The sequence below is a fragment of the Castor canadensis genome, chromosome 11 (genome assembly GCF_047511655.1).
Source record: "Castor canadensis chromosome 11, mCasCan1.hap1v2, whole genome shotgun sequence".
In the NCBI taxonomy this organism is placed as follows: Eukaryota; Metazoa; Chordata; class Mammalia; order Rodentia; family Castoridae; genus Castor; species Castor canadensis.
Window position 1 is genome coordinate 106,561,136 of NC_133396.1, and position 20,712 is coordinate 106,581,847.

Genomic DNA, 20,712 nt, shown 5'->3' on the forward strand with positions numbered 1-20,712 from the left:
ATCTTCAGCACTGAAGGGCAAGGGGTGCAACTCAGTGGTACAGCACTTGCCTAGCATGCCTGAGGCCCTGAGTTCAATCCCCAGCACCCCCAAAAATAAACAAAAATCCCAAACTGAAGCATTATTCATTCATTTATTTATTTACTTACTTACTTATTTTTGGTGTTTTAAGGCAGAGTCTCATTATATAGCCTAGGCTGGCCTTGAACACAAAATCTTCCTGCCTCAGCCTCCCAAATGCTGAGATTTCAGGAATATAACACCACACTGGGCCAAATAAATTTTATTCTCTAAATAATTTTAACAAACTATCCAAATGCTTCCCATAAAGCTGTTTCCTCTGAGAACTTTGGACAGCTTTATTATTTTGAAGTTATGATAGAAGGAGCACCCTTAAATTGACTACTACATAAGCCTGTAGTGCAAGCATTTCACTATTTTACTGAAGAAATTGTATTTGTCTTGTGTTGTCACTACCTTGGCCCACACTCTTCCCAGGAGCTTGCTGCTTTGGGCTTCTGACCTGAGTTTCTCACAGATCTGCCAAAAACATTGGTTTCCTCTGCCTTCAGGAAATAAGGAAAATGCCTTCTATGAGACAGTTCCAGTAACTGAGTGTTCCTTGACATCCTCCACAAGAATCACCATCTGCTCTTGCTGATTCTTCTGGAAAAAAATATCACCATGTCACCCTGACAGTGACGCCTTGGAGAAAGGCAAGCAGCTCCTTCCATTTCCTGGCTCCACAGGCCCACATCCTCCATCCACTGACCACAGAGCCTAGCTACCTCAGGGACATCTGGTTCCTGTGTCACTGTCTGCAACTCAAGGACCAAGCTCAAAGGGAGAACATGGTGTCCTGAGGGAGGCGCTGCGGTCCTTTCAGGTGGTCCCCTGGCTTTCCTGACTGTCCAGGTGGGGGACCAAGCAGCAACCTTAACGTTCAGTCTGAGATAATTTCCGACTTTCCTGTGTTTCCCCTTCCCTAGCCTTGAAGTATTTGCACAGCAATCTACTCACAAAGCATCCAGGTTTTTCCTGTGTAGAAGATGGGCTGACCGTGTCCCACATCTTCCTACCTAAGACTCTTTCCATAGGGGACAGACTCAGCCTATCTGATGATCAAGGCTTTTCGATGTCATTAGCACCCCCACCCTGGTCTAATAAACAGTTCTCTGATGAATAATGGCCCTTCCTTCTCTGTCCCCATGTCCAGCATCTGGTTATCATGATGGTAAACATGGAAGACACACACACGCCCTCCAAAATCCCCAGCACCCAGTTTAGGATAATATTTTCATAACTAAAGCCCTTTGAGAAATTGCTACCTCTTTGTTGAACTTATCTAATTTTTTCCCATAGGTATTTTCATCTTTACATTAAGGCAAGCCCTTCATTTTTGAGTAGTCCTACTTGAGTACACCTCTTCCTCACTGCTTTCTCCTCACTTTCCTCTACATGACTCAACTGCCCAAAGAAAGATTATAACTCAAGCATATTTTTAGAAGTTATTTATTTCAAACATTTACAATTTTCACTTAAAATGCAAAATGGCTGGCAAAAAAACAGCGCTGAAAGACATACTGACAACACAGACATCGGCCTTTGGTATTTGCTTTCAGGTAACTGGTGGGGTAATAAAAACCTTAAAAGTATTATTTGTCTTCAAAGGGAAAAACAAAACAAAACAGTGTAGAGTTGAGGTATTCTATTTAACAGATGTGATCTCTATCCAAGAAGGTCTCTGTTAATTAACAGCTTGCTACATGCTATTTCAGTCCTTTCCTTTTCAAAGCAGACCTCAGTCTGAGCATATGTTCATAAAACTGACAATATTCCTTAATAATCATTAAGGTTACCGTAGAAACTCCCTGGAGCTGGTGCTTGACTACACTGGGGACACAAGCCTGGAAGGACCTTTAGGGGATGCTCAGGGGCACCTGGCACAAGATCTGAGCCTGCTGACCAGCCTCCTCCAGCAATACCCCCCTGCAGCCTGCAGCATGGGAAAGGATCGTGGGTTGTCCGGCCTTTCCAAACTCAGATTGGTTCCTCACCAACTCCACTTGGAGCTGGTGTGGGAATCCTCTCCAACTAGGTCAGCCATGCAGACCTGCATTGAGGTAACAGCTCAGCATCAAAGCAGCCAGGCGAGATATTCCTGTGCAGTCCTCAGGCACCCCCGAGTCACGACCAGTCCCAGCCTGCCCTACTGGACTGTATTCACCACGGCGTGGCTCCCCATCCAGTTCCAGCAGCAGATTCCACACCTCGCTGGGGTCACCAGTTTTCTCTTTCCTAAGTGGGGGAAATGGCGGAGTTCAGAGTCCAGCCAACCAAGTGCAAGGGCACCGCCCCATCACAGCAAAGTGTCTGAGTCACCAAAGGCCTCATATGCAAATTCAATGCTACTTCCTTGAAATCTTTCCTAAATATTTCATTAATGCTACAAGAATTAATGACCACTTTACATCTTGATCTAGCATATTTTTTTACTTTACCCATCCCTCAGGATGGGTTGTCACCTTTAAGCTGTCTCTGTCCCAACATTACACACCTGGCTGTGTGGCCACTGGCTGTAGGTATTAGGTGAGTAACAGCACTGTTGAGGATACAAGGCAGCTCGTGGCCTGCAGAAACTCAGGTAAGAATGACCCAAGGATTGAGACACAAATTCAGCCACCACAGATTCAAGGACAGAGAAAGCTTAGGGCATATACCTGTGTGCACCGAGCAAGGCCTGAGCCCAAGAAGACAGACTTTTACTTCATTGATACTAGCTTATAAAAAACAAAGAGGGAAAAAAAAATCCCTCTTCAATACAAAAAAAAAAAAAAAAAAAAAAACCAAGGCAGTTCCGTTACAATAATAATGAAAGCAATAACAGTTTGGAGATCAAAGCTGCCTAGCTCTCACAGATAGTGAGCTATCTGGATTTCACATCTTCCGCCAGCACGGCTCTGTCTGGCTTTTGGTAATATAGCATGTGGGTAAAGGCAAAGAATTAAAGAACCGTGGGCCCAGAATCACCTTTTCTCACACAAATTCTCATGATTCACATTCCTAATATTTCCCTTTCACAGCATTTTTGCTGTTCTCAAGAAACTTTACAGAGGGGAAAAAAATGAAAAGAAACCATGAACACCTGCTTGACTTTTGTCAACTTACCATGTGTTGCCTAAGTTGGCAACAGGGCCTACAACGTACAGACAGAGTCAGAATGAAAATCACTGCTTGCTTAAGATAGCAATGCCTTGAACCTGGCAAACAGCAAATAAACCACAGTGGTTTTCATCCTTTACCACCTGTCTGGTGTTGGGAGGCGGGGAGGTGTGGTTCTAAAAGGGTAAACTACTAGAAAGGTTTTGTGGTCTGGTAAATTCAGGGTCTGAGGTGGTTGCACCGTTCATTTTAATCAGAGCTCTACTTTGTGGGTACCTGTCTGAATTCTCAGAACACCGACAGGAGTCAGCTGAGGTGGTTGGTCAGTGTGGTGGCCAGCCGCTTGTGGGCCCTTCCACCCTGTAACTGAACTGAATCCAACTCAAGGGGCTGGGAGAAAAGAAGGCACCAAGGGAGGAATTCTAATGAACTTTCCCTCTGATAACAGGGCTCCTGACCTTAGGGGTGGAGAATTTCCAGGACCCTGCCTGGTACTGGTGGGAGGCCTGAGAACAGGAAGCAAGACAGTCTTTCCTTCTTCCCAACCACCTGGGGCAGCATCACAAACTGCTTTTTCCCTAAAGTAGTTTTTTTTGTTTGTTTTTTTGGTGGTACTGGGGTTTGAACAGGGCCTGGCACTTGCTAGGCAGGTGCTCTACCACTTGAGCCATGCACTTAGCCCTCACTTTCGTACCTTTTTAGACAAAAACAAAATACAGAATGAAACCAGAAACTACTTTTTTCTCCTCCTCCTTTTTCACTTGACTGGTCTTATGCTAAATGAAGTTATTTGTGCTTTTCCCCTAAGTGATTTATACACTGACACCCATCGAATCAAATACTGGATCTTGCAGTGTCTCAAGAGAAAATAGTCAGCAGTTTAAAAAAAAAAAGTACATTCTTGCCAGATTCATTTTTCTTTCACATGAATATCATCTGCCCTACTTGCTCAGGTCCAGTTGAAACCAGAATCAACAAAGTTGGTGTAAAACAGTTTTGCTCTGGGCTCTGGCAGAAGCCCTCCCTCCCACTAGCCCTCCATTGGGGGAAGCTGGGAGAACAAAGGACACCGGTTTTCAGAGGCTAGGGTCCTCCTCAGCTATGATGGGGGACCACAGAGACTGTTCCCACTCCCCTTCTTCCTCTTCCTGAAGTCCTGAGATCCAAAGAGGAGAATCAGGCCAGTGCAATTGCTTCTACAAATGCCTAGGGTTATAATTCACATTTAGCAAAATGCTAATGAAGAACTAATTATAATTCCATTTAAAACTATCAGGCCCTGAGATATTACTCACTACCAACCACAACCAGCACCCCAACCCCCCCAGCTGTTTTTCAACTGTGAAGAAAGGCAGGAAAGAGCTTCCTCCCCAGCCTTGGTAACTTACAAAAAGCCATCTCCAGCCTACTAAAACAGAATGGCAAAGCACTACGGTGTTAAGAGTTCAAGGTAGAACGTGCAGCTCTGTGGTGGGCCAGGAGATAGGTGACCAGGGTGGCCTTTGGCTGGACTCCCATCCCCTCACTGAGGGTGCAGTTTGTAGAGATATATTGGGGTATGGGGGTGACCAGCAGCTCCTCCACACAGTGACCAATTGAGTCCTGACACAGCTCTCTTCAGGGTGGCCTGAGTTCCTCATGACCCCCTGAACCAGAGTATTTGGGAAAGGAGGCTTGAGAACTCAGCCACCTCTTCCTTCAGAACAGATGCAGCAAATGAATTTTGACTCCGTATAGAATCTTCTGCAATATTCTTCTACAGCAGTGATGCTGCAGACCTCCACCCCTGAGATAAGCTGGAATGGCAGTGCCAAGTGCCACCCAGACAGCTATCTGGGGAAGAAGTAGCTTCTGTTGCTGATGTCATAAGGGCTCCGTGAGTCCCTGGCATCTGGTTGGCTGTAGCTCGAGGTGTTGTCAGACCCAGTGCTGCTGGGAGATACTGGTGGGGCAAGGAGAGGAACGAAGACGATAGTGGGCTTAGGCTGCCCCAAGGAATATGGAGAGTGTATGCTGGTCTTGCATTCCTTCAGAGCCTGTGACTTCCATGTTTTCTTCAGCCTTCACACAACACACAAAAAGACAAACCAGATAGATGTTAAATTCCCCCTGAGATGAACCCACAGTGAAAAACACCAACAGCTGGCTGCCCTGGTGGCCTGGCACTTACAGCTCAACTCAAAGGACTGGGAACTGTTCACCACATCATCTGCTCTTCATCACCCAGGTTTTCACGATGTTCTGAAGGACTGTTGAGTTTCAAAAACACCCCAAGGGAAGAGGTACATATAGTTGGCCCAATTTGTAAGAGGGAGACTGGGACAAATGTGAGTGCCCCTTCATAGCACCAAAGAGTCACTTGACAGTCCCTTAATTTGCCTTGTTCCAGACACTGCCCATTAGGTACACATCATATGTTCCAAATCTATTTACTTAAAAAAGAGAAAGTGAGGGAGAATATTCTTTTAGTGGGGAAGGACAATGGGCTTCTCAGTCAAATTCAGGCTGGCAGGAGGCAAGTCAACCACAACCACCATTAAATCACAGAGAAAGGGTTACCAGCACCCCCACACCAGCGCTCCTGTCCTCTGAATCCAGTATTCTTGTCTCCCCAGTTCTCAATCTGCCCCCGCTGGCCTACTCCCACCCAGAGGGCCTAAGCTTTCGCACTCAAATATGGGTACCATGGGGCACCCGTTGACTCATCTGGCAGGAAAGTCAGTGTTAAACAGGAAGGAGATAGACATCTCTCTGATCATGGCGCCATTCACAGTGCTCCACTCTGGGCCCAAAGCCAGGACTTAGTAACCAAGAGTCACTTGACAACTCAAAGAAAGATGAGCTGGTGATAGGGATCTTCAAAAGTATATAGTTGGGCCTCCTTGCCAGAGGGGCTCTTCAGCCCCATGTGCTCAGACATCCGGGGCCTCATCTCCTCCCTTCCCCATCCCACTTTGTGACTGACTTGCTGCCTACTGAACCCAAAAGTGAGAGCAACTCTCAATGCCCTCAAATATCAATTCCTCCAGGACGGGCTGGGAGGGAGAAAGGGAAACCAAGGTCAAAAACAAGAGCTGGGCATTTTGCTTGGGCTTCTTTTTAGATCAGCAGGCTATTCCTGTGCTTGTTATGATAAATAATTGATAGTTGGCTCCAAATCTGCCACTGGCTCTTAGCCTGTTATCCAAATAGAATAATCAACCTGCAGAATGTTACTTAGGGCTTTGCCATTTGGACCCAACACAGGAAGAGAGCCTGGCAGGGGTGCTTGCTGGAGTTACACAGAATCCTTGAGAGGAATTTTCCTCCTCTGTGACAGGACTGGGACACATTTCACTCTAGATTAAAAAGCATTCAGCACCTATGACCCAGGAATATTCCTGTTCTGGGAATATACCCCGAAAAAGCTTTGTGCACAAAGATGTTCAACACAGTGTTGTTTATAAAAGCAAAATATCCAAATGTTCATTATTAGGAGGTTGGTTAAGTGAACTTGGGTTTGTGTCCCTATTAGAGGAGTTTGCTGCTAATGAAAGTGACCTCTACAAAGAATGTGTAACCATGTGAAAAAAATGCTTTGCTGAGTTTAAGAGGTAGAATTCAAAGTTGTAGATTCAGAATAAGCATGGCTAAGTAAATACAAACAGGAAACTATGAAGAGGAAAAAGATTCAGGAAATTCATCTAAGCAGTAAGCGTCCTTGATGCAGGTGGGCTGATTTTGTGGAAATCCACGAAGCTGTACTTTTCTATATGCTTATTAGACCTCGATCACACATCTTAAAAATTAACAGTGGCCATCTTCGGGGCTGGCAGAGTGGCTCAAGGGTGGCTTAAGTGGTTCAGGCTACAATGCCTGCCTAGCAAGTGTAAGGCTCTGAATTCAAATCCTAGTACCACCAAAACAAACAAACAAACAAAAAAACAGTGGACATCTTTCTTTGGATAGCATGATTTCACTTCTTTTCTATTTGTTAGTATTTAGCAGATTGCCTATAATAATCTCTCTCCTCTCTCTCTCTCTCTCTCTCTCTCTCTCTCTCTCTCATACACACACACACACACACACACACACACAGGCTTGACCTTTGTAAATTAAGAAGGAAGCAATCGAAATGACCCAAGCCTTATATGCACATATGAATAATAAAAGAAAGAAAGAAAGAAAGAAGGAAGCAATCTCAGTTTTTTTCAAAGCAACTGGATGGGTAACTGAGAAAGGGAGCTCTCCTATTGAAATATTTTGAGTAGAGAATGAAACCCTTTCTGAAAATCACTAAATTCAAAGGGCCCTTTGAAACCAGCCAGCCAGGGGCCAAGGGTGTTCACACCTGGCATGGGAGGTTGTGAGCAGAGGACCTCAAAGGATGTGCAGCAGGTAGAAGGAGGAAGCAATTGAGCTACTGGGCTTCACATCCACCTTGACCTCTGCCTTTTATTTGTTCTACATGCTTAGGCTTTATAATGTAGTTTTTTTGTTTATTTGTTGAGACACAATCTCACTGTAGCTCAAGCAAGCCTCAAACTCACAATCCTCCTGTTTTACCCTCCCAAGTCTGAGATTATAGGCCTGCACCTCTACTACCACACCGGTTCAAAAGGTTTTGCTTAGAGAATAAGTTCCATGGCAAAAGAAGTTAAAAACAAAACAAAAGACACCTTATAATGACTCTCTCTCTCTCTCTCTCCCTCCCTCCCTCCCAGCAATACTGAGTTTGAACTCAGGGCTCTGCATTTGCAAGGCAAGCACTCTACCACTTGAGCCAAGCCCCCAAGCCCTCTCACTCTTTTTTAAAACTGCAATGTAGAAACCAAGACACCCCACCAAGGTCACAGAAAGTGCCATGCACTAGTCACTTCTGTGGTCCAGGACACCAGAATTCCTCTGCCCCTTCATGGAGAGAGAGTCTGTAATTTTTAAATATTGAAATGAAACACTACATCTAATACAAAATGATTTATTTTTTGATGATACTGTGGTTTGAACTCAGGGCCTTGTGCTCACTAGGCAAGTGCTCTACCACTTGAGCCACACCCAGTCCCCTTTTTGCTTTGGTTTGGTTTGGTTTCTGAGACAGGGCCTCACTATATATAGCCCAGGCTGGCCTTGAACTCCAAATCCTTCCTTCTAGCCACTGGGATTATAGGTGCAAACCTATAATATGCTGGGATTACAGTCATGAGCCACCATACCCAGATGACTTTTAGTTTTTGAGATAGGGTCTCACTGTGTTACCCAAGCTGATCTTGAACTCCTGGGCTCAGGCAATCTTCCTGCCTTAGATCTTGAATAGCCAGCATTACAGGTGAGAAGTACTGGCCTCACTTACAAAAGGAGTTTTAAGTCAGAGGCATACATATAAGACATTGTCACCTAAGGGCATACATCCATTCTAGATAAATGTGAAGAAAAGTGCCACGAGAGTCTTATTTTGCACTGCTGAATATCACAAAATAGAGAATGGTTGGGGCCTGGGGTAGGGTGGGAAGAACTGGCCCCTGCAAGTTATGACAGCCACTTAAGGAAATGAAAAGCCTTTTTCAGCAGCATATTGTCACTGATACTGCTGGGAAAACATTTAGGAATATTTTTGGACTCAAATGTACTAAAAGTAAAAACGTGGTGACCTGGACAGGCAGGAGAGTGTCAACCTGCCCCTCATACTCTGCCTAATGGGAATGCAGCCATCCCGATGGTCACTGTGGCTCAGCCACTTTGGTACTCCAGTCCCACAGTATCTAAGTTGATGGCCTTTTTTTTTTTTTTTTTGGTGGTGGTAGTGGGGTTTGAACTCAGGGTTTCACTTTTGCTAAGCAGTTGCTCTACCACTTGAGCCATGCCCTAGCCTTTTTTTTGTTTTTAGTGATTTTTTTTCAATATGGTCTAACCCTTTTCTTTTCCTGGGTCAGCCTCAGACCTCAATCTTCCTACCTGTACCTCCTAGTACCTGGGATTACAGATGTGAACCACCATGCTCAGTCTGAGATGGGGTCTTGCTAACTTTTTGCCCAGGCTGGCCTCAAACTATGATCTTCCCAACCTCCATCTCCCAAGTAGCTGGGATTACAGATGTTCACTACCATACTGGGCCCTCTATCTCTTTTTCTTGCCAGGAGAGATTTGGGGAATTGAAGAGTTTGTCATCATTTGAAATAATTGTTCTTTTACCAAATAAATTTGCCAAATATAGGAGAAAATGGAGACTTGCCAGGATAAGAAATAAATGGCTGATATGTTTTTGGTAAGGGCACTTGCCCTGTCTGCTGCAGGGACTCTGGCTGTTTAACAGCCAGCCAGTGTGCAAGCATCAACCAGGTGAGCAGACTCGGCTCTAAGGCTTCTGTACCAGCAGTTAGCAGAGCACTGTTTGTTAGGTGCCTGCGGTAGAACTGCTGGACCCACCAGTCAGCCAACAGCAGGCTAGCGCTGCAGGCAAGGGAAGGGTTCTCAGGCTGTTCCCACATCACACACACCATACACTATACACACACACTGTACACACACACTGTGCACACACACTATACACACACACCATACACTGTACACACATTGTACACACGCACACCATACACTGTACACACACACACACACTATATACACACACACCATACACTATACACACACTGTACACACACACTATGCACACATGCACACCATACACTGTACACACACACACTGTTACACACACACCATACACTATACACACACATTGTACACACACACTGTACACACACTATGCAAACACGCACACCATATACTACACACACACTGTACACACAGTGCACACACACTATACACACACACACCATACACTATACACACACACTGTACACACAGAGAGACATACACCACACACATACCACACACACTACACACACACCACATCACATCATACACCATATACACACACACACACACACAACTCTCCCTTGTGCTCAGCCTAGTCATTTTACCTTCTGGGGCTGTCTCCTCTCCTCATGTGTCAGCTAAAGAACGGGCTACACCGTCCTTAAGGACCATCTGAAGAGCTTTGGGTTTCAATCGTCCCTTTAACCTTATCGCTGTAATCGCTCCACCCCTTGCAGCTTTAGTTTCTTGTCTATCAAACGGAAATCATATCTCTCCTGTAGATCTGGGTGGATTATGAGAAAGGCCTGTTGAAGAAACAGTGCAGAACTCGAAGGGGAACACTTGCATGTGCACTGTGGTGAGGCCCAGGTTCCCTATGCAGGCAGAGGGGGCCCTGAAGGCCACTGTGACCCCTTCTGTCCCAAAGGTATAAAAGGCGTCACTTCCTCCAAGGAGCCACCTCCACTCACTGCCCACCCTGTGGAGGGCTTGTTCATGACTTCATTGAACAAATCAAAATGAGAGTTCAATGTACACAGGAGGCCCTGAGAGTGATCCCCTAGCATTCCAAACAATACAAAACTTAAAATTTAATTTAATTTTTAAAATAAAATAAGAACAGAAAAATCAAAGTGAGAACAACCCCAAGCTGAGCACAATTTGAGTTGTCATCTTGCCACTGTAATCAAACCAACTCAGGGCCACTGTGAGGTCCCCAAGAGCTTACGAGTCACCTGTCACTCTTCTAACCCTCTTTTCCTCCTCTATGGTGAGTCCATTCTCCTTGCCACGGCTGCTCTGCACACAGGTAATCACTTCTCTATGTCTGGCTTCCTCACTAGATGGACCTGTCATGCTCACCAGTGTCACCTGCAGCACGTGACACAGGGCTGAGTTCGGTCACCGGTGCTGTGTTGCATGTGTGTCCATTTGTAAATGAAGAGATGAATGCGTTCATGTTGTGTAAGTTTTTAATGACCAAACGGGCAAAGGCAAGCTGGCTAAGAAAACAGCACAACGTGGACCCATCTCACCTGAGGACGACGCCAATGCACAGGAATGTGCCAAAAGCCAGGCTTCCTCCAGCTGCCAAGAATGTGGTCAGTGATGTGGAAGAAGAATCTTGCACTAGAAAAAAAAAGAAAAAGAACAAAGTCAGAATCAGGAGCCAGTGGCTCATACCTGTGGTCCTAGCTACTCAGGAGGCGGAGATGAGGAGGATCAAGGTTTGAAGCCAGCCCGGGCAAATAGTTCACGAGACCCTATCTTGACACAAAAAGGGGCTGGAAGAGTAGCTCAAGCAGCAGAGCACCTGCTGAGCAAGCATGAGGCCCTGAGTTCAAACCTCAGTGCTACCAAAAAAAAAAAAAGTCAACAGAAGAACAAAAAGGTTGTCAGCTGGTGCTAAGGAAACTCTCACAGGCGCCCCCCTGGAAGAGGAGACGCCTCTGCTAAGGATCAAAGCTGCCAACTGCTGCCAGTTTTCTGGGTAAGACCCAGCATGATCTGACATATCCCTGGGGTCTGCCACACCCCTGGGGTCTGCCACTTGGCAAGGTATACACCTTAAGCTCCGTTTCTGAGTTCCTGTGGCCAGCCACAGACACCCACTCATTGTCAGGTGGCTCTTCTGGTGGCACTCAGCCTGCTCCCACGAGGCCCAGGGGGTGCAGAAAGCAGAAGCCTCAGGGGACGCCCCCATCGTGGCTCCTCTAAGGACGAGTTGGGGAGGCTTTCAGCCAAATATGTGAAGTCATTTTCTCCACTGGGAGGAAAATCAAAGCGAGAGCAACCCCACGTTGTTCCCTTGCTTGGCATGAAAGTCACAGCCATCCGAACCTCACTTTCAGTGTTCCACCTTCTCTTTCCTCCAGAGCTCTCCACATGTGTCCCCCTTCTCTCCGGAAAGTTCTTCCCACCTTTGCTGTACCCCTTTGCTGTCCAGTCCCCAACTCGGCCTTTGGGTCTCAGATGAGGTCACTCCAAGCTGGGTGAGCGCCCATCCTGGCCATTCCTCCAGTTCTACCTCTAGTCTGAGCTTCCGGAAAGCAGAGACCACATGTGTCTTTCTCACTGTTCGATTCCAGCGGTTCCCAGAGGGCCTGGCACCAAGCCAGCTCTCCAAAACCATTTCATTGAGTGAATGAAAGAACAGCTTAGCTTCCAAAGAAGTCATGTCTTCCCAGTGCAAGGCCCGTCTTACAACTGCCAGAGACCCCAGAGGGGACATATAAGAAACCATCACTCTCAGGAACACTTCTCTCTGTACCCTGTGGCCACGCAGCAGCACATCCTGGGCTAGGCCCTGACACGTGTCCAGAAGGGGACCACTTTTTACTACCTCCAGTGCCAACCCTTGCATCAGCTGCTGCCCTCTCTCACCTTGTAGGGCTTCAGAGGCTGCCAACTGGTCTACTGGCTTCTGGTCCTAATCCTCAACAGGTGCTTTTCCAACCAGTACCCAGAATGACCTTGAAACACAAAGCCAAGCTGTCTGTGGCTCAGCACCATCTGCCCTGGGGTTAAACTCAAAGTCCTAACAAAGACCCTATTCGTTATGGGAGTCTTAACAGTCGTCTAGTTGCCGTTCCTGTCTTCAGACCCTCCCTCCTCCATTCTCCTCACTCTATTACTAAACCCACAATTCCCTCCTTGTTCTTCCACATGTGCTCAACCTCAGGGCCTTTGCACTTGCTGCTTGCTTTGCCAGGATGATCTTCCTCTGACCTCCTCCATTTGGCCAGCTTCTTCCTACCTCCCAGGTCTTTGCTCTAATGCTCCCTTCTCAGCAGCCCTTTCACGACCATTGCATCACCTACTGTTCCTGCTGCTACTGCATCACCTACCCTTCCCTGCACTCTGCACCATAGCTTTGTCACTGTTAACATTACGTTACTTATTTGTTCATCTCCCTTGATTAGAATATAAGATCCAGGGGACAAGGAACCTTCATGCCTTTTCTGTATAGCTGAGGTTTATAACAAAGCCTGGCACATGACAGGCTTTCACTAAATATTTATTGAATGAAGGGAGGAATAATTATAAAAGATGACAAAATATTAATAATTGAGCAAGCAAGCATCCTGCTGTTTCTGTCAAGACCTGGGACATACTTGAAGAGACCTGTCCTTGCAGTCAATGATCACTCACCAGTCTGGATGCATGAGAATGCCTGCGCCCAGTGGGTGTCTAAAGTGGTGACTGCTGGTGACATCAACAGTCAATCATCACATCAGCCATTAGGAATGGAGGAGCCTGAACCCTGGCTCCACACAACTGTGACTCCTGGTCTCTGAGACATGAGCAACCCAGCAAACATGGTGTCCGTCACTGAGATAGGAAGATGGCAAGACAGACTTGGGGGTGGGGAAGTAGCAATCAAATTTTCTCTTTTAGACATGTTAAATTTCTAGTAGGTTCCAAGTAGGTATGACAACTAGGCAGTTGCATAGACCCAGTTGAGCCTGGGTCTTGGTGGAAGGTCAGGATGGGGACACACATTGGGGAATGAACTGGTGGTCTTTGTGGAGCTGGGGCAGGTCGGGCTCCTCAGCAAGTGTGCGTGGAGAAGCCTCGAGCATCCCCTCCACAGCCACCCTGAAGGTTCAGCCTCCTGTCATCCCACTCAGATGGTTCAAGGCCCATTTCAGATGGCACCTCCTTCAAGAGCTTGCTGTGATTACCCAGCTGGCCATGATCTTCTAGCTCTCTCAATGCCAGGTCTTATCTTTGCCTCCCCTTTGTCCATCTCAAGTCTGCTACAGTGACTGGTCTGAGCCAGCCCCCTGGACTGGCAGGCCTCCTGACAGCAGGGACAGGCTTGATTCCCTCTGAGCCCCAGCTGTGCAGAGTTCAGCCCCAGGGATTTAGCAGGTACTCCACAGGTGTGCTGTGTCACAGCAGGGCTTTGCCACTGGAAGGCAGCCCCACCAGGCAGCCTCAGGTGCAGGCAGGAGTCTGCCCAGGTAAGGATGTCCTCAGAAAGCCCCCATGAGGCTCCTGAACCTAGTAAAACAAACACAGGACCTGTGACCTTTCTTGATTCGATGGTAAGGTAAGGTTTCCTGGTCTTGCAGGTTACAGAGAATGAGGAGGAGGAAGTCAAGGTCTCCCAACCCAGATCCCCTCATCATATTTTCCATCTCAGACTCTGGAAATTAGGTTTGCAGCACACTTGTTTATGTTGTGGGTCAATTGCAAACTACTTCACCCATTCATCCCACTCTTCTCATGGTCCCCTCACTATACTGTAGCAATCATCAAACTCTTAAACATAAAAGAGTATTTCTGCCATTGACCTGCTGTTAACTGTCCACATAAGAGCAGACTGTCTGCAGAGCAGAGGGATACAAAAACATGCATCCTTACCTGGGAGGGTGGTTGCTTTTGGCGAATACCTTCGGAAACCATCCTCCTCTTCATTGGTAGGCACCTAAAAGAGACACTATCCTCATTGAGACCCTGCTCGGGTGTCACCTCCTTCTCAAAGCCTCCCTGCTCCACCTAAGGCCTTCCTCTCTCATGAACCTCCCAGAATCTGACTTCTGTCACCCTCAATTTTGTTGCTGTTATTTGGTTCTTTTATTCCTGCTTGGCCTGCTCAAGGTGCAGGTTTCTTAAATCTGCCTCTCCACCAAAGGCAAAGGCACGGCCCCAGGCACAGGGGAGAGACTCAGTAGATACACTGAAGCAGCTGCTGTCCTTCCAGCTCTGATGCCACCATACAGGTGCCACCACCTACTAGAAACCTGGCTCCATTCCTTGGACAAATTTCTGTGCCAGGAAATGGAAGGAGAGAACCAATGCACCGACAGCTCAGAGTTTAGCTGGTGGGCCAGTCCTCATGTGTATTGTGTCCCCTAGGACCCATGTTGGGGTTTCACCTGCAGCTGCCCAGACGGTGACTAGACAGTCCTGTAGGGAATGAGCACCAGGCTCAGGAGAGCCCTTTTCTGTGCTCCTGGGCTCCCAGCTTAGCACTGAGGGAATTAAGGATCATGGAAGGAGGTAGAGCTGGATGGAAAATTGGATTAATCAAGGAATTTGTTAAGCAGCTTCAGACATAATCCTCTTTCCAGCAGGGGAGGGACTCAGATAAACTGAAGCCTGTCTCAAGCTAAGCCATTAGTGGTGTTCACACAGCTCAGGGATGAAACAGTCATGCCTTGACACAGAGCAGTGTGTGCTACAGGCAGCCCTGCCCTCACTTTACAACCCCAGGACACGGAACTGCTCTCCACCTTCACAGAACCTTGCGAAGGACGGGTAACTCCCCACAGCCACATCTCTAGGAAGACCTGGGATGGAGACCAAATTCTGTCTGGTGCCACCACAGTCCTAACTACCAGCTGTGCTGCCCTGACTCTTTTACAAGAACGTGAGCTCACCTGTGTGAAGGGGGACACCGGGATCAAAGCTGGAGTACTCCTGGATTCTGCGGATAGAAGGAAGGCTCATCAAGACAGAACCGTGGACCCTGGAGTCCTGTCCAGCGGGCTCCAGAAGTAGATGAGAGATCATTACAACATTATTTTTAAAATCCTACCACTGGGAACAACCAATCCTAAGGGACTAGCTATGCAAATTATGATATCATATCATGTAGTAGCCTTAAAAATATTTGATACAATGTGTTTGTGTATCAAAATATAACATGGGGCGGGGCACAGGGCACTACTTGGGAAGTGGAGGCAGAAGGATCACAACTTTGTCCAGGCAAAGTTAAGAAGACCCTATCAACAACAAATACAGGACTAGAGGAGTGGCTCAAGTGGTCGAGTGCCTACAGCCAGAAAAAAAAAAAAAGACTGGTGAAGTGGCTCAAGTAGTATCATGCTTGGCAAGACTGCTGGGTTCAATCCCCAGTACCACCCAAAACAAGCCAAAAAATAAAAATCATATCACACTGCACTTATAAATATGCCCACTTATTATTTGTCACTTAAAAATAAAATTCCAAGCTATGTATTTTAGAAAAATGTTGACGATATGACATAATGAACAATGCAAGGCAAAAAGTCCATGTATTTTGATCCAAAGGTCCTAAAGAAACTCTTTATTGACTGATTTATTGATTGGTACTGACATTTGAACTCAGGGCCTTATACTTGCTAGGCAGTGCTCTACCGCTTGAGCCACACCCCCAGTCCTTTTTCCTTAAGTTGCTTTTAGATAGAGTCTCATTTTATGCCCAGGGCTGCCCTGGATCAAGATTCTCCTACCTCTGTCTCCTGAGTAGCTGGGATTATAGGAATAGCCCAGCACACCTGGCCCTACATTATCATTTATTATATATTACACATATATTGTAATATGTATTCCTAGGAAGAAGAAGTTGGGAGGACATGCATCACCAGATATAAGTACTATTAACGTTTTAGTTTCCTTCCACTCACATTTTTGCTATAAAATAATCCTCATCTGCCTGGATGGACTGAGCACACCCTGCAGAAGGGAAGTGGACCAGGCCTTCCCTCTAGCCACTCCCCTCCATGGGAACAGTGTTTCTGCAGAAATCGCTGAAGCAAGAGAAGCCAAGGATCAAAGCCAGAACCCTGACACGAGGCCAGGTCCGGCAGCAAATGTGAGCCCAAGGGACCAGGCACTGAACCATGACGGGCAATGGGTGGAATGCTTTGGGTTTCAAAATGTTTTCTGTCGGCCCATCATTTTTCCATCAAGAAGTTAAAAATACCAGTGAGATGGTTTGCACCAAGATGACCTCCCTGAACCAAGAGTAAAATAAGAAAGGACTACTATGGGGTGGAGAAGAGGGCGGTCCTGCTTCTGCCCAGGAGAACACTTCCAGTGGGAGGGGGCTGTCCCCAGGAGGGGAGAAAAACACACATCAGCAGCACCGGAAGCTCCGAAGAACTCATCCACCCTTCTCATTGTGTTGAGGACACAGGCCCAGAGAAGGAAAGCAACTTGTCTAAACTCACACAGGAAGTTAGGCCAGAACTGAACCCTAGATTCACGGGAGGGTCCCAGTTTCTTATTCTTTGGTGCTCCTCCCTACCAGCCTAGCAGAGAACAGAGAACACCTGGCAGGGGTGAACTAAAGATGAACAGAACATAGCAGGTAGGGGAGTACTAGAATGAAAGTTAAAACCAGGAGATGAAGGCAGTGCCAAACAGAAAATACAGCCAACCACAGATGGTCACTCAGCCCAGGAGCTTCCCACACCCAGATATATCATATTTTTTGTGTGAATATGTGATACTGGGGTTTGAACTCAGGAACTCCCACATGACAGGCAGGAGCTCTACCACTGGGGATATGAGCCATATCCCCAGCTCTTTTCTGTTTGTTATTTTTCAGGTAAGGTCTTAGATTTTTGCTCAGGCCACCTAAGACCACAATCCTCCTACCTACGCCTCCTGCATAGCTGGGATCACAGGCACGCCACCACCCGTGAATTATTGATTGAGATAGGATTTTTGCTAACTTTTGCCCAGGCTGTCCTCAAACTGAGATCCTCCTGGATCTCCTCCTTCTGAGTTGCTGGGATTACAGGCATGAGCCCAGCTTCATCTGGAACCTTTTAGGCCCCACCCTATACCTCTGGACTCAAAACCCCAGCAATGAGACTCAGTCACCAGGATTTTTTAAAGTTCCCCAAACTGCTGGGTGCCAGTGGCTCATGCCTGTAATCCTAGCTACTTGGGAGGCAGGGATCAGGAGGATCACAGTTTGAGGCCAGCCCACACAAACAATTTCGAGACCCTATCTTGAAAATACCCAACACAAAAAAGGGCTAGTGGAGTGGCTTAAGTGGTAGAACACCTGCCTAGCAATCGTAAGGCCCTGAGTTCAAACCCTACTATCACCAAAAAAAATCCCCAAATCCAGAGAGACCTTGCAGGAAGAAAGGGAGACACATAGTTTCACCCTCAGTCTGATTCCCCACACTGCATCTGGCCCAGAAAATGAAGTTTAACCTCCCGCTGGTGGTTCCATCTCTGGGGATAAAGTGGAAAGTTTATTTTGGTATTATCTCGGGCAACACAGAATGTGACCAGGATGAATAAAATGTTTCTAATGTGAAATAGAGTCAGATAAAGTCAGATAAAGTCTAAATAACGAATGACTCTGGAAACCCTTAATTCAGACCACTTCATCCCCCAGGGAGGGGAGTACTGCTCTTACGTGGTTATAAACCACAATCATTTCCATTTCACAGATGAGGAGACTGCGGCTCAGGGAGAGTGACTCAGATGAATCATACAAGTAGCGTGCTGTAAAGTACAAGGGACATTGTAGTGCCTGCCTTGTGAGCGCCCTAAGGGGCCCTTTCCTGTGCAGCCTGGCTTCACCCTCATGGCAGGGTAGGAGGCAGGTGCAGGCCCAGATGACACAGACCTGCTCAGAAAAGACTACGTGACTCACATCAGGACAACTCCTGATGCTTCCTGTTTAGATGAGGGAGTTTTCGAGTTCCCCTCCAGTAATTTCTATTTCTTTTGTTTGGTTTTGTTTTCCTTTTCTGCGTGCTTTGCATGTGTGTGCTGGGGACTGAACTGAGGGCCTCACACATGCTACCCGTGCACTCCACCATTGAGCTAAACTCCCAGCCCTTTGACATACACACACATAGCTATATACAGTGAGCCCACCTTATTGATTAGTGCGGTTTTGACCAAGTGCAGTCAAAGAATAATTTCAAAAATCAAAAGAAATTTCAAAAGCAAAATCTTTAAATTCCCATACACACATTCCTCACCTCAGTGGGTGAGCAGAGGCTCTCAGTCCCGTGTTCTCATCAGTTGTGTTTAAATTATTGTGTGATCTGCTGAGTGTTTCCCTGCCCTTCAATTTGTGAAAATCTGCCTCCCAAAAAGCAAATGGTGCCCCCAAAGCAAGGTAAAAGTGAATGTGCTTAATTTCAGTGAGCACGTGAAAATTGTAGATTTGTTGAAAGGTCGCTTGTCTTTAGTGGAAGTGAGTCAGGCATTTGCAGCGTTGGGATAAAGAGAATAAAGTGAGGTCTCTCCTACAGAGAGGTTACGGTGAGAGGCATGAACGTGTACAGCAGCAGTTTTGCTATGGGAACGTAGCACTGTGGTTTAAGTCATGGACACTGTACTGTACATACTGCATAGGTAAATTTGAGTAATTTTATAATACTGAACTCTATGCATCCTGAGCATTTTCAGTGTGTCCTCAACAGTGGTCTCCTCGGAACTGTCGAACCATGATTCGCAAGGGTCTAATGTCTGATATGTATTACGTGACACTGGGGTCTGGACTCAGGGTCTCTCAGGCACTTTACCACTTGAGCTACATCTCCAGCCCTTTTTACTCTGGTTATTTTGGAGATGGGAGCTCGCTTTTTTGTCCAGGCTGGACTGGACCACAGTCTTCCTACTTTATGTTTTTCTCCATTGCTGGGATAACAGGTAAATGCCACCACACACATTTTTTTCCCTTTGAGATGGGTTCTCCCAAACATTTTTGCCCAGGCTGGCTTGGAGCAGAAATCCTCCTGATCTCAGGAGGTCTCATGCCACCGTGACCAGTTATTGGTTGAAATTGGGTCTCACAAACTCTTTCCCGGAAGGGCTTCAAACTTCAATCCTCCTGATCTCCACCTCCCAAGTAGCTAGGATTAGAGGTATGAGCCACCAGCCCAGCTGGTATTTTATTTTATTTTACTTTATTGTTGTGCTGGTTAGGAGTAGATTGTGGCATTTACAAAGGTTCTTACAATATATCAAATATATCATACTTGAGTTATTAGAGCGCGATTTCTCCCAGTTTCACCTCAAGCACACATCAAACCAGGCCACTGTAGGCACTGCACATGGGCAGTACGAACCCCCACCTCAAGTCCTGCCCTTAGACCTGCATGAGGACAAATCCAGCTGCAACATCACCAGTAGTTTCAGAGTGGAGGCATCCAAAGGGAAAGTGGAGGGGTAGAGGGTCTCCAACAGGGAAGACCCAACTAAATACAAAATGGGGCTTAACTTTTTTGTGTGTGGTAGTAGGGTTTGAACTCAGGGCCTCGCATTTAGTAGGTAAGTACTTTACCACTTCAGTCCCACCCCTCCGGCCTCTGCTTCATTTTTTGAATAGGTTCTCGAGTTTTAATCCCATGCAGTCCCACAAAAGCCCCCTCCCCTTGTTTTAGCCAGACACTGTCCTGATTTTAGTGCTTTTCCAAGTGGGAGAACAACCTCTGAAGTAAAGCTAGAAGCCAGTTCTCTGGGGAATCCTGTCTGAGGAAAGAAGCAGGGTCTGGGTGGGGTGAAAAAAAATACATCATACTCGAATTCACTCCCTCTACCATTCTCCCTGATCCACCCCTCCTCCACCACTAGAGAAATAAATTCAACAGGTATCTTCCAGCTTTTTTTTTGAGACAGGGTCTCACTATGTACTCCAGACTGGCTTTGAACTCATTGTCCTCCTGCCTCAGCTTTGCATGTGCTTTTATAGTCATAATAAAATGAACGAATGAATGACTGGATGGATGAATGGATGGATGATGACCTTACTTTGGTAAATGAGATTAATGTGAGTGGTCGGCCGAGCTGTGGAAAAGCCCCTCCGTACCACCTCAGTCACTCGAGCTTCATTTGGGCAGCAACAGGAGCCATGGCTATCAGCTGGGGAGTGACAGGTTCATGCTTGTGCTGTGGTACGGAGGATGCCCTGTGCAGATGAGCCAGGAGGGCTGACTGTCAGGTCCTGATGAG

General features: G+C 46.6%; 1 protein-coding gene across 2 annotated transcripts in view; it reads right to left on the minus strand.

Annotated features, from left to right (window-relative positions):
• Nucleotides 1-1,496: 1,496 nt before the first annotated feature.
• Nucleotides 1,497-20,712, minus strand: part of Il6r (interleukin 6 receptor) — a 52,436-nt gene continuing 33,220 nt past the window's right edge. Inside the window, exons 7-11 of one of the 2 annotated variants that reach the window (XR_002212543.2) lie at nt 15,399-15,445; nt 14,380-14,443; nt 11,046-11,139; nt 4,551-5,223; nt 1,497-2,298 (exon numbers count right to left, since the gene is read on the minus strand). Coding sequence is in view for 1 of the 2 variants with exons in the window: in XM_020166223.2 (XP_020021812.1) it covers nt 4,992-5,223; nt 11,046-11,139; nt 14,380-14,443; nt 15,399-15,445 (437 nt within the window). In the remaining variant the exon portion in view is untranslated. Of the gene's footprint in view, nt 5,224-11,045; nt 11,140-14,379; nt 14,444-15,398; nt 15,446-20,712 lie in introns of both variants that reach the window. The other variant, XM_020166223.2, reaches the window with a different exon arrangement.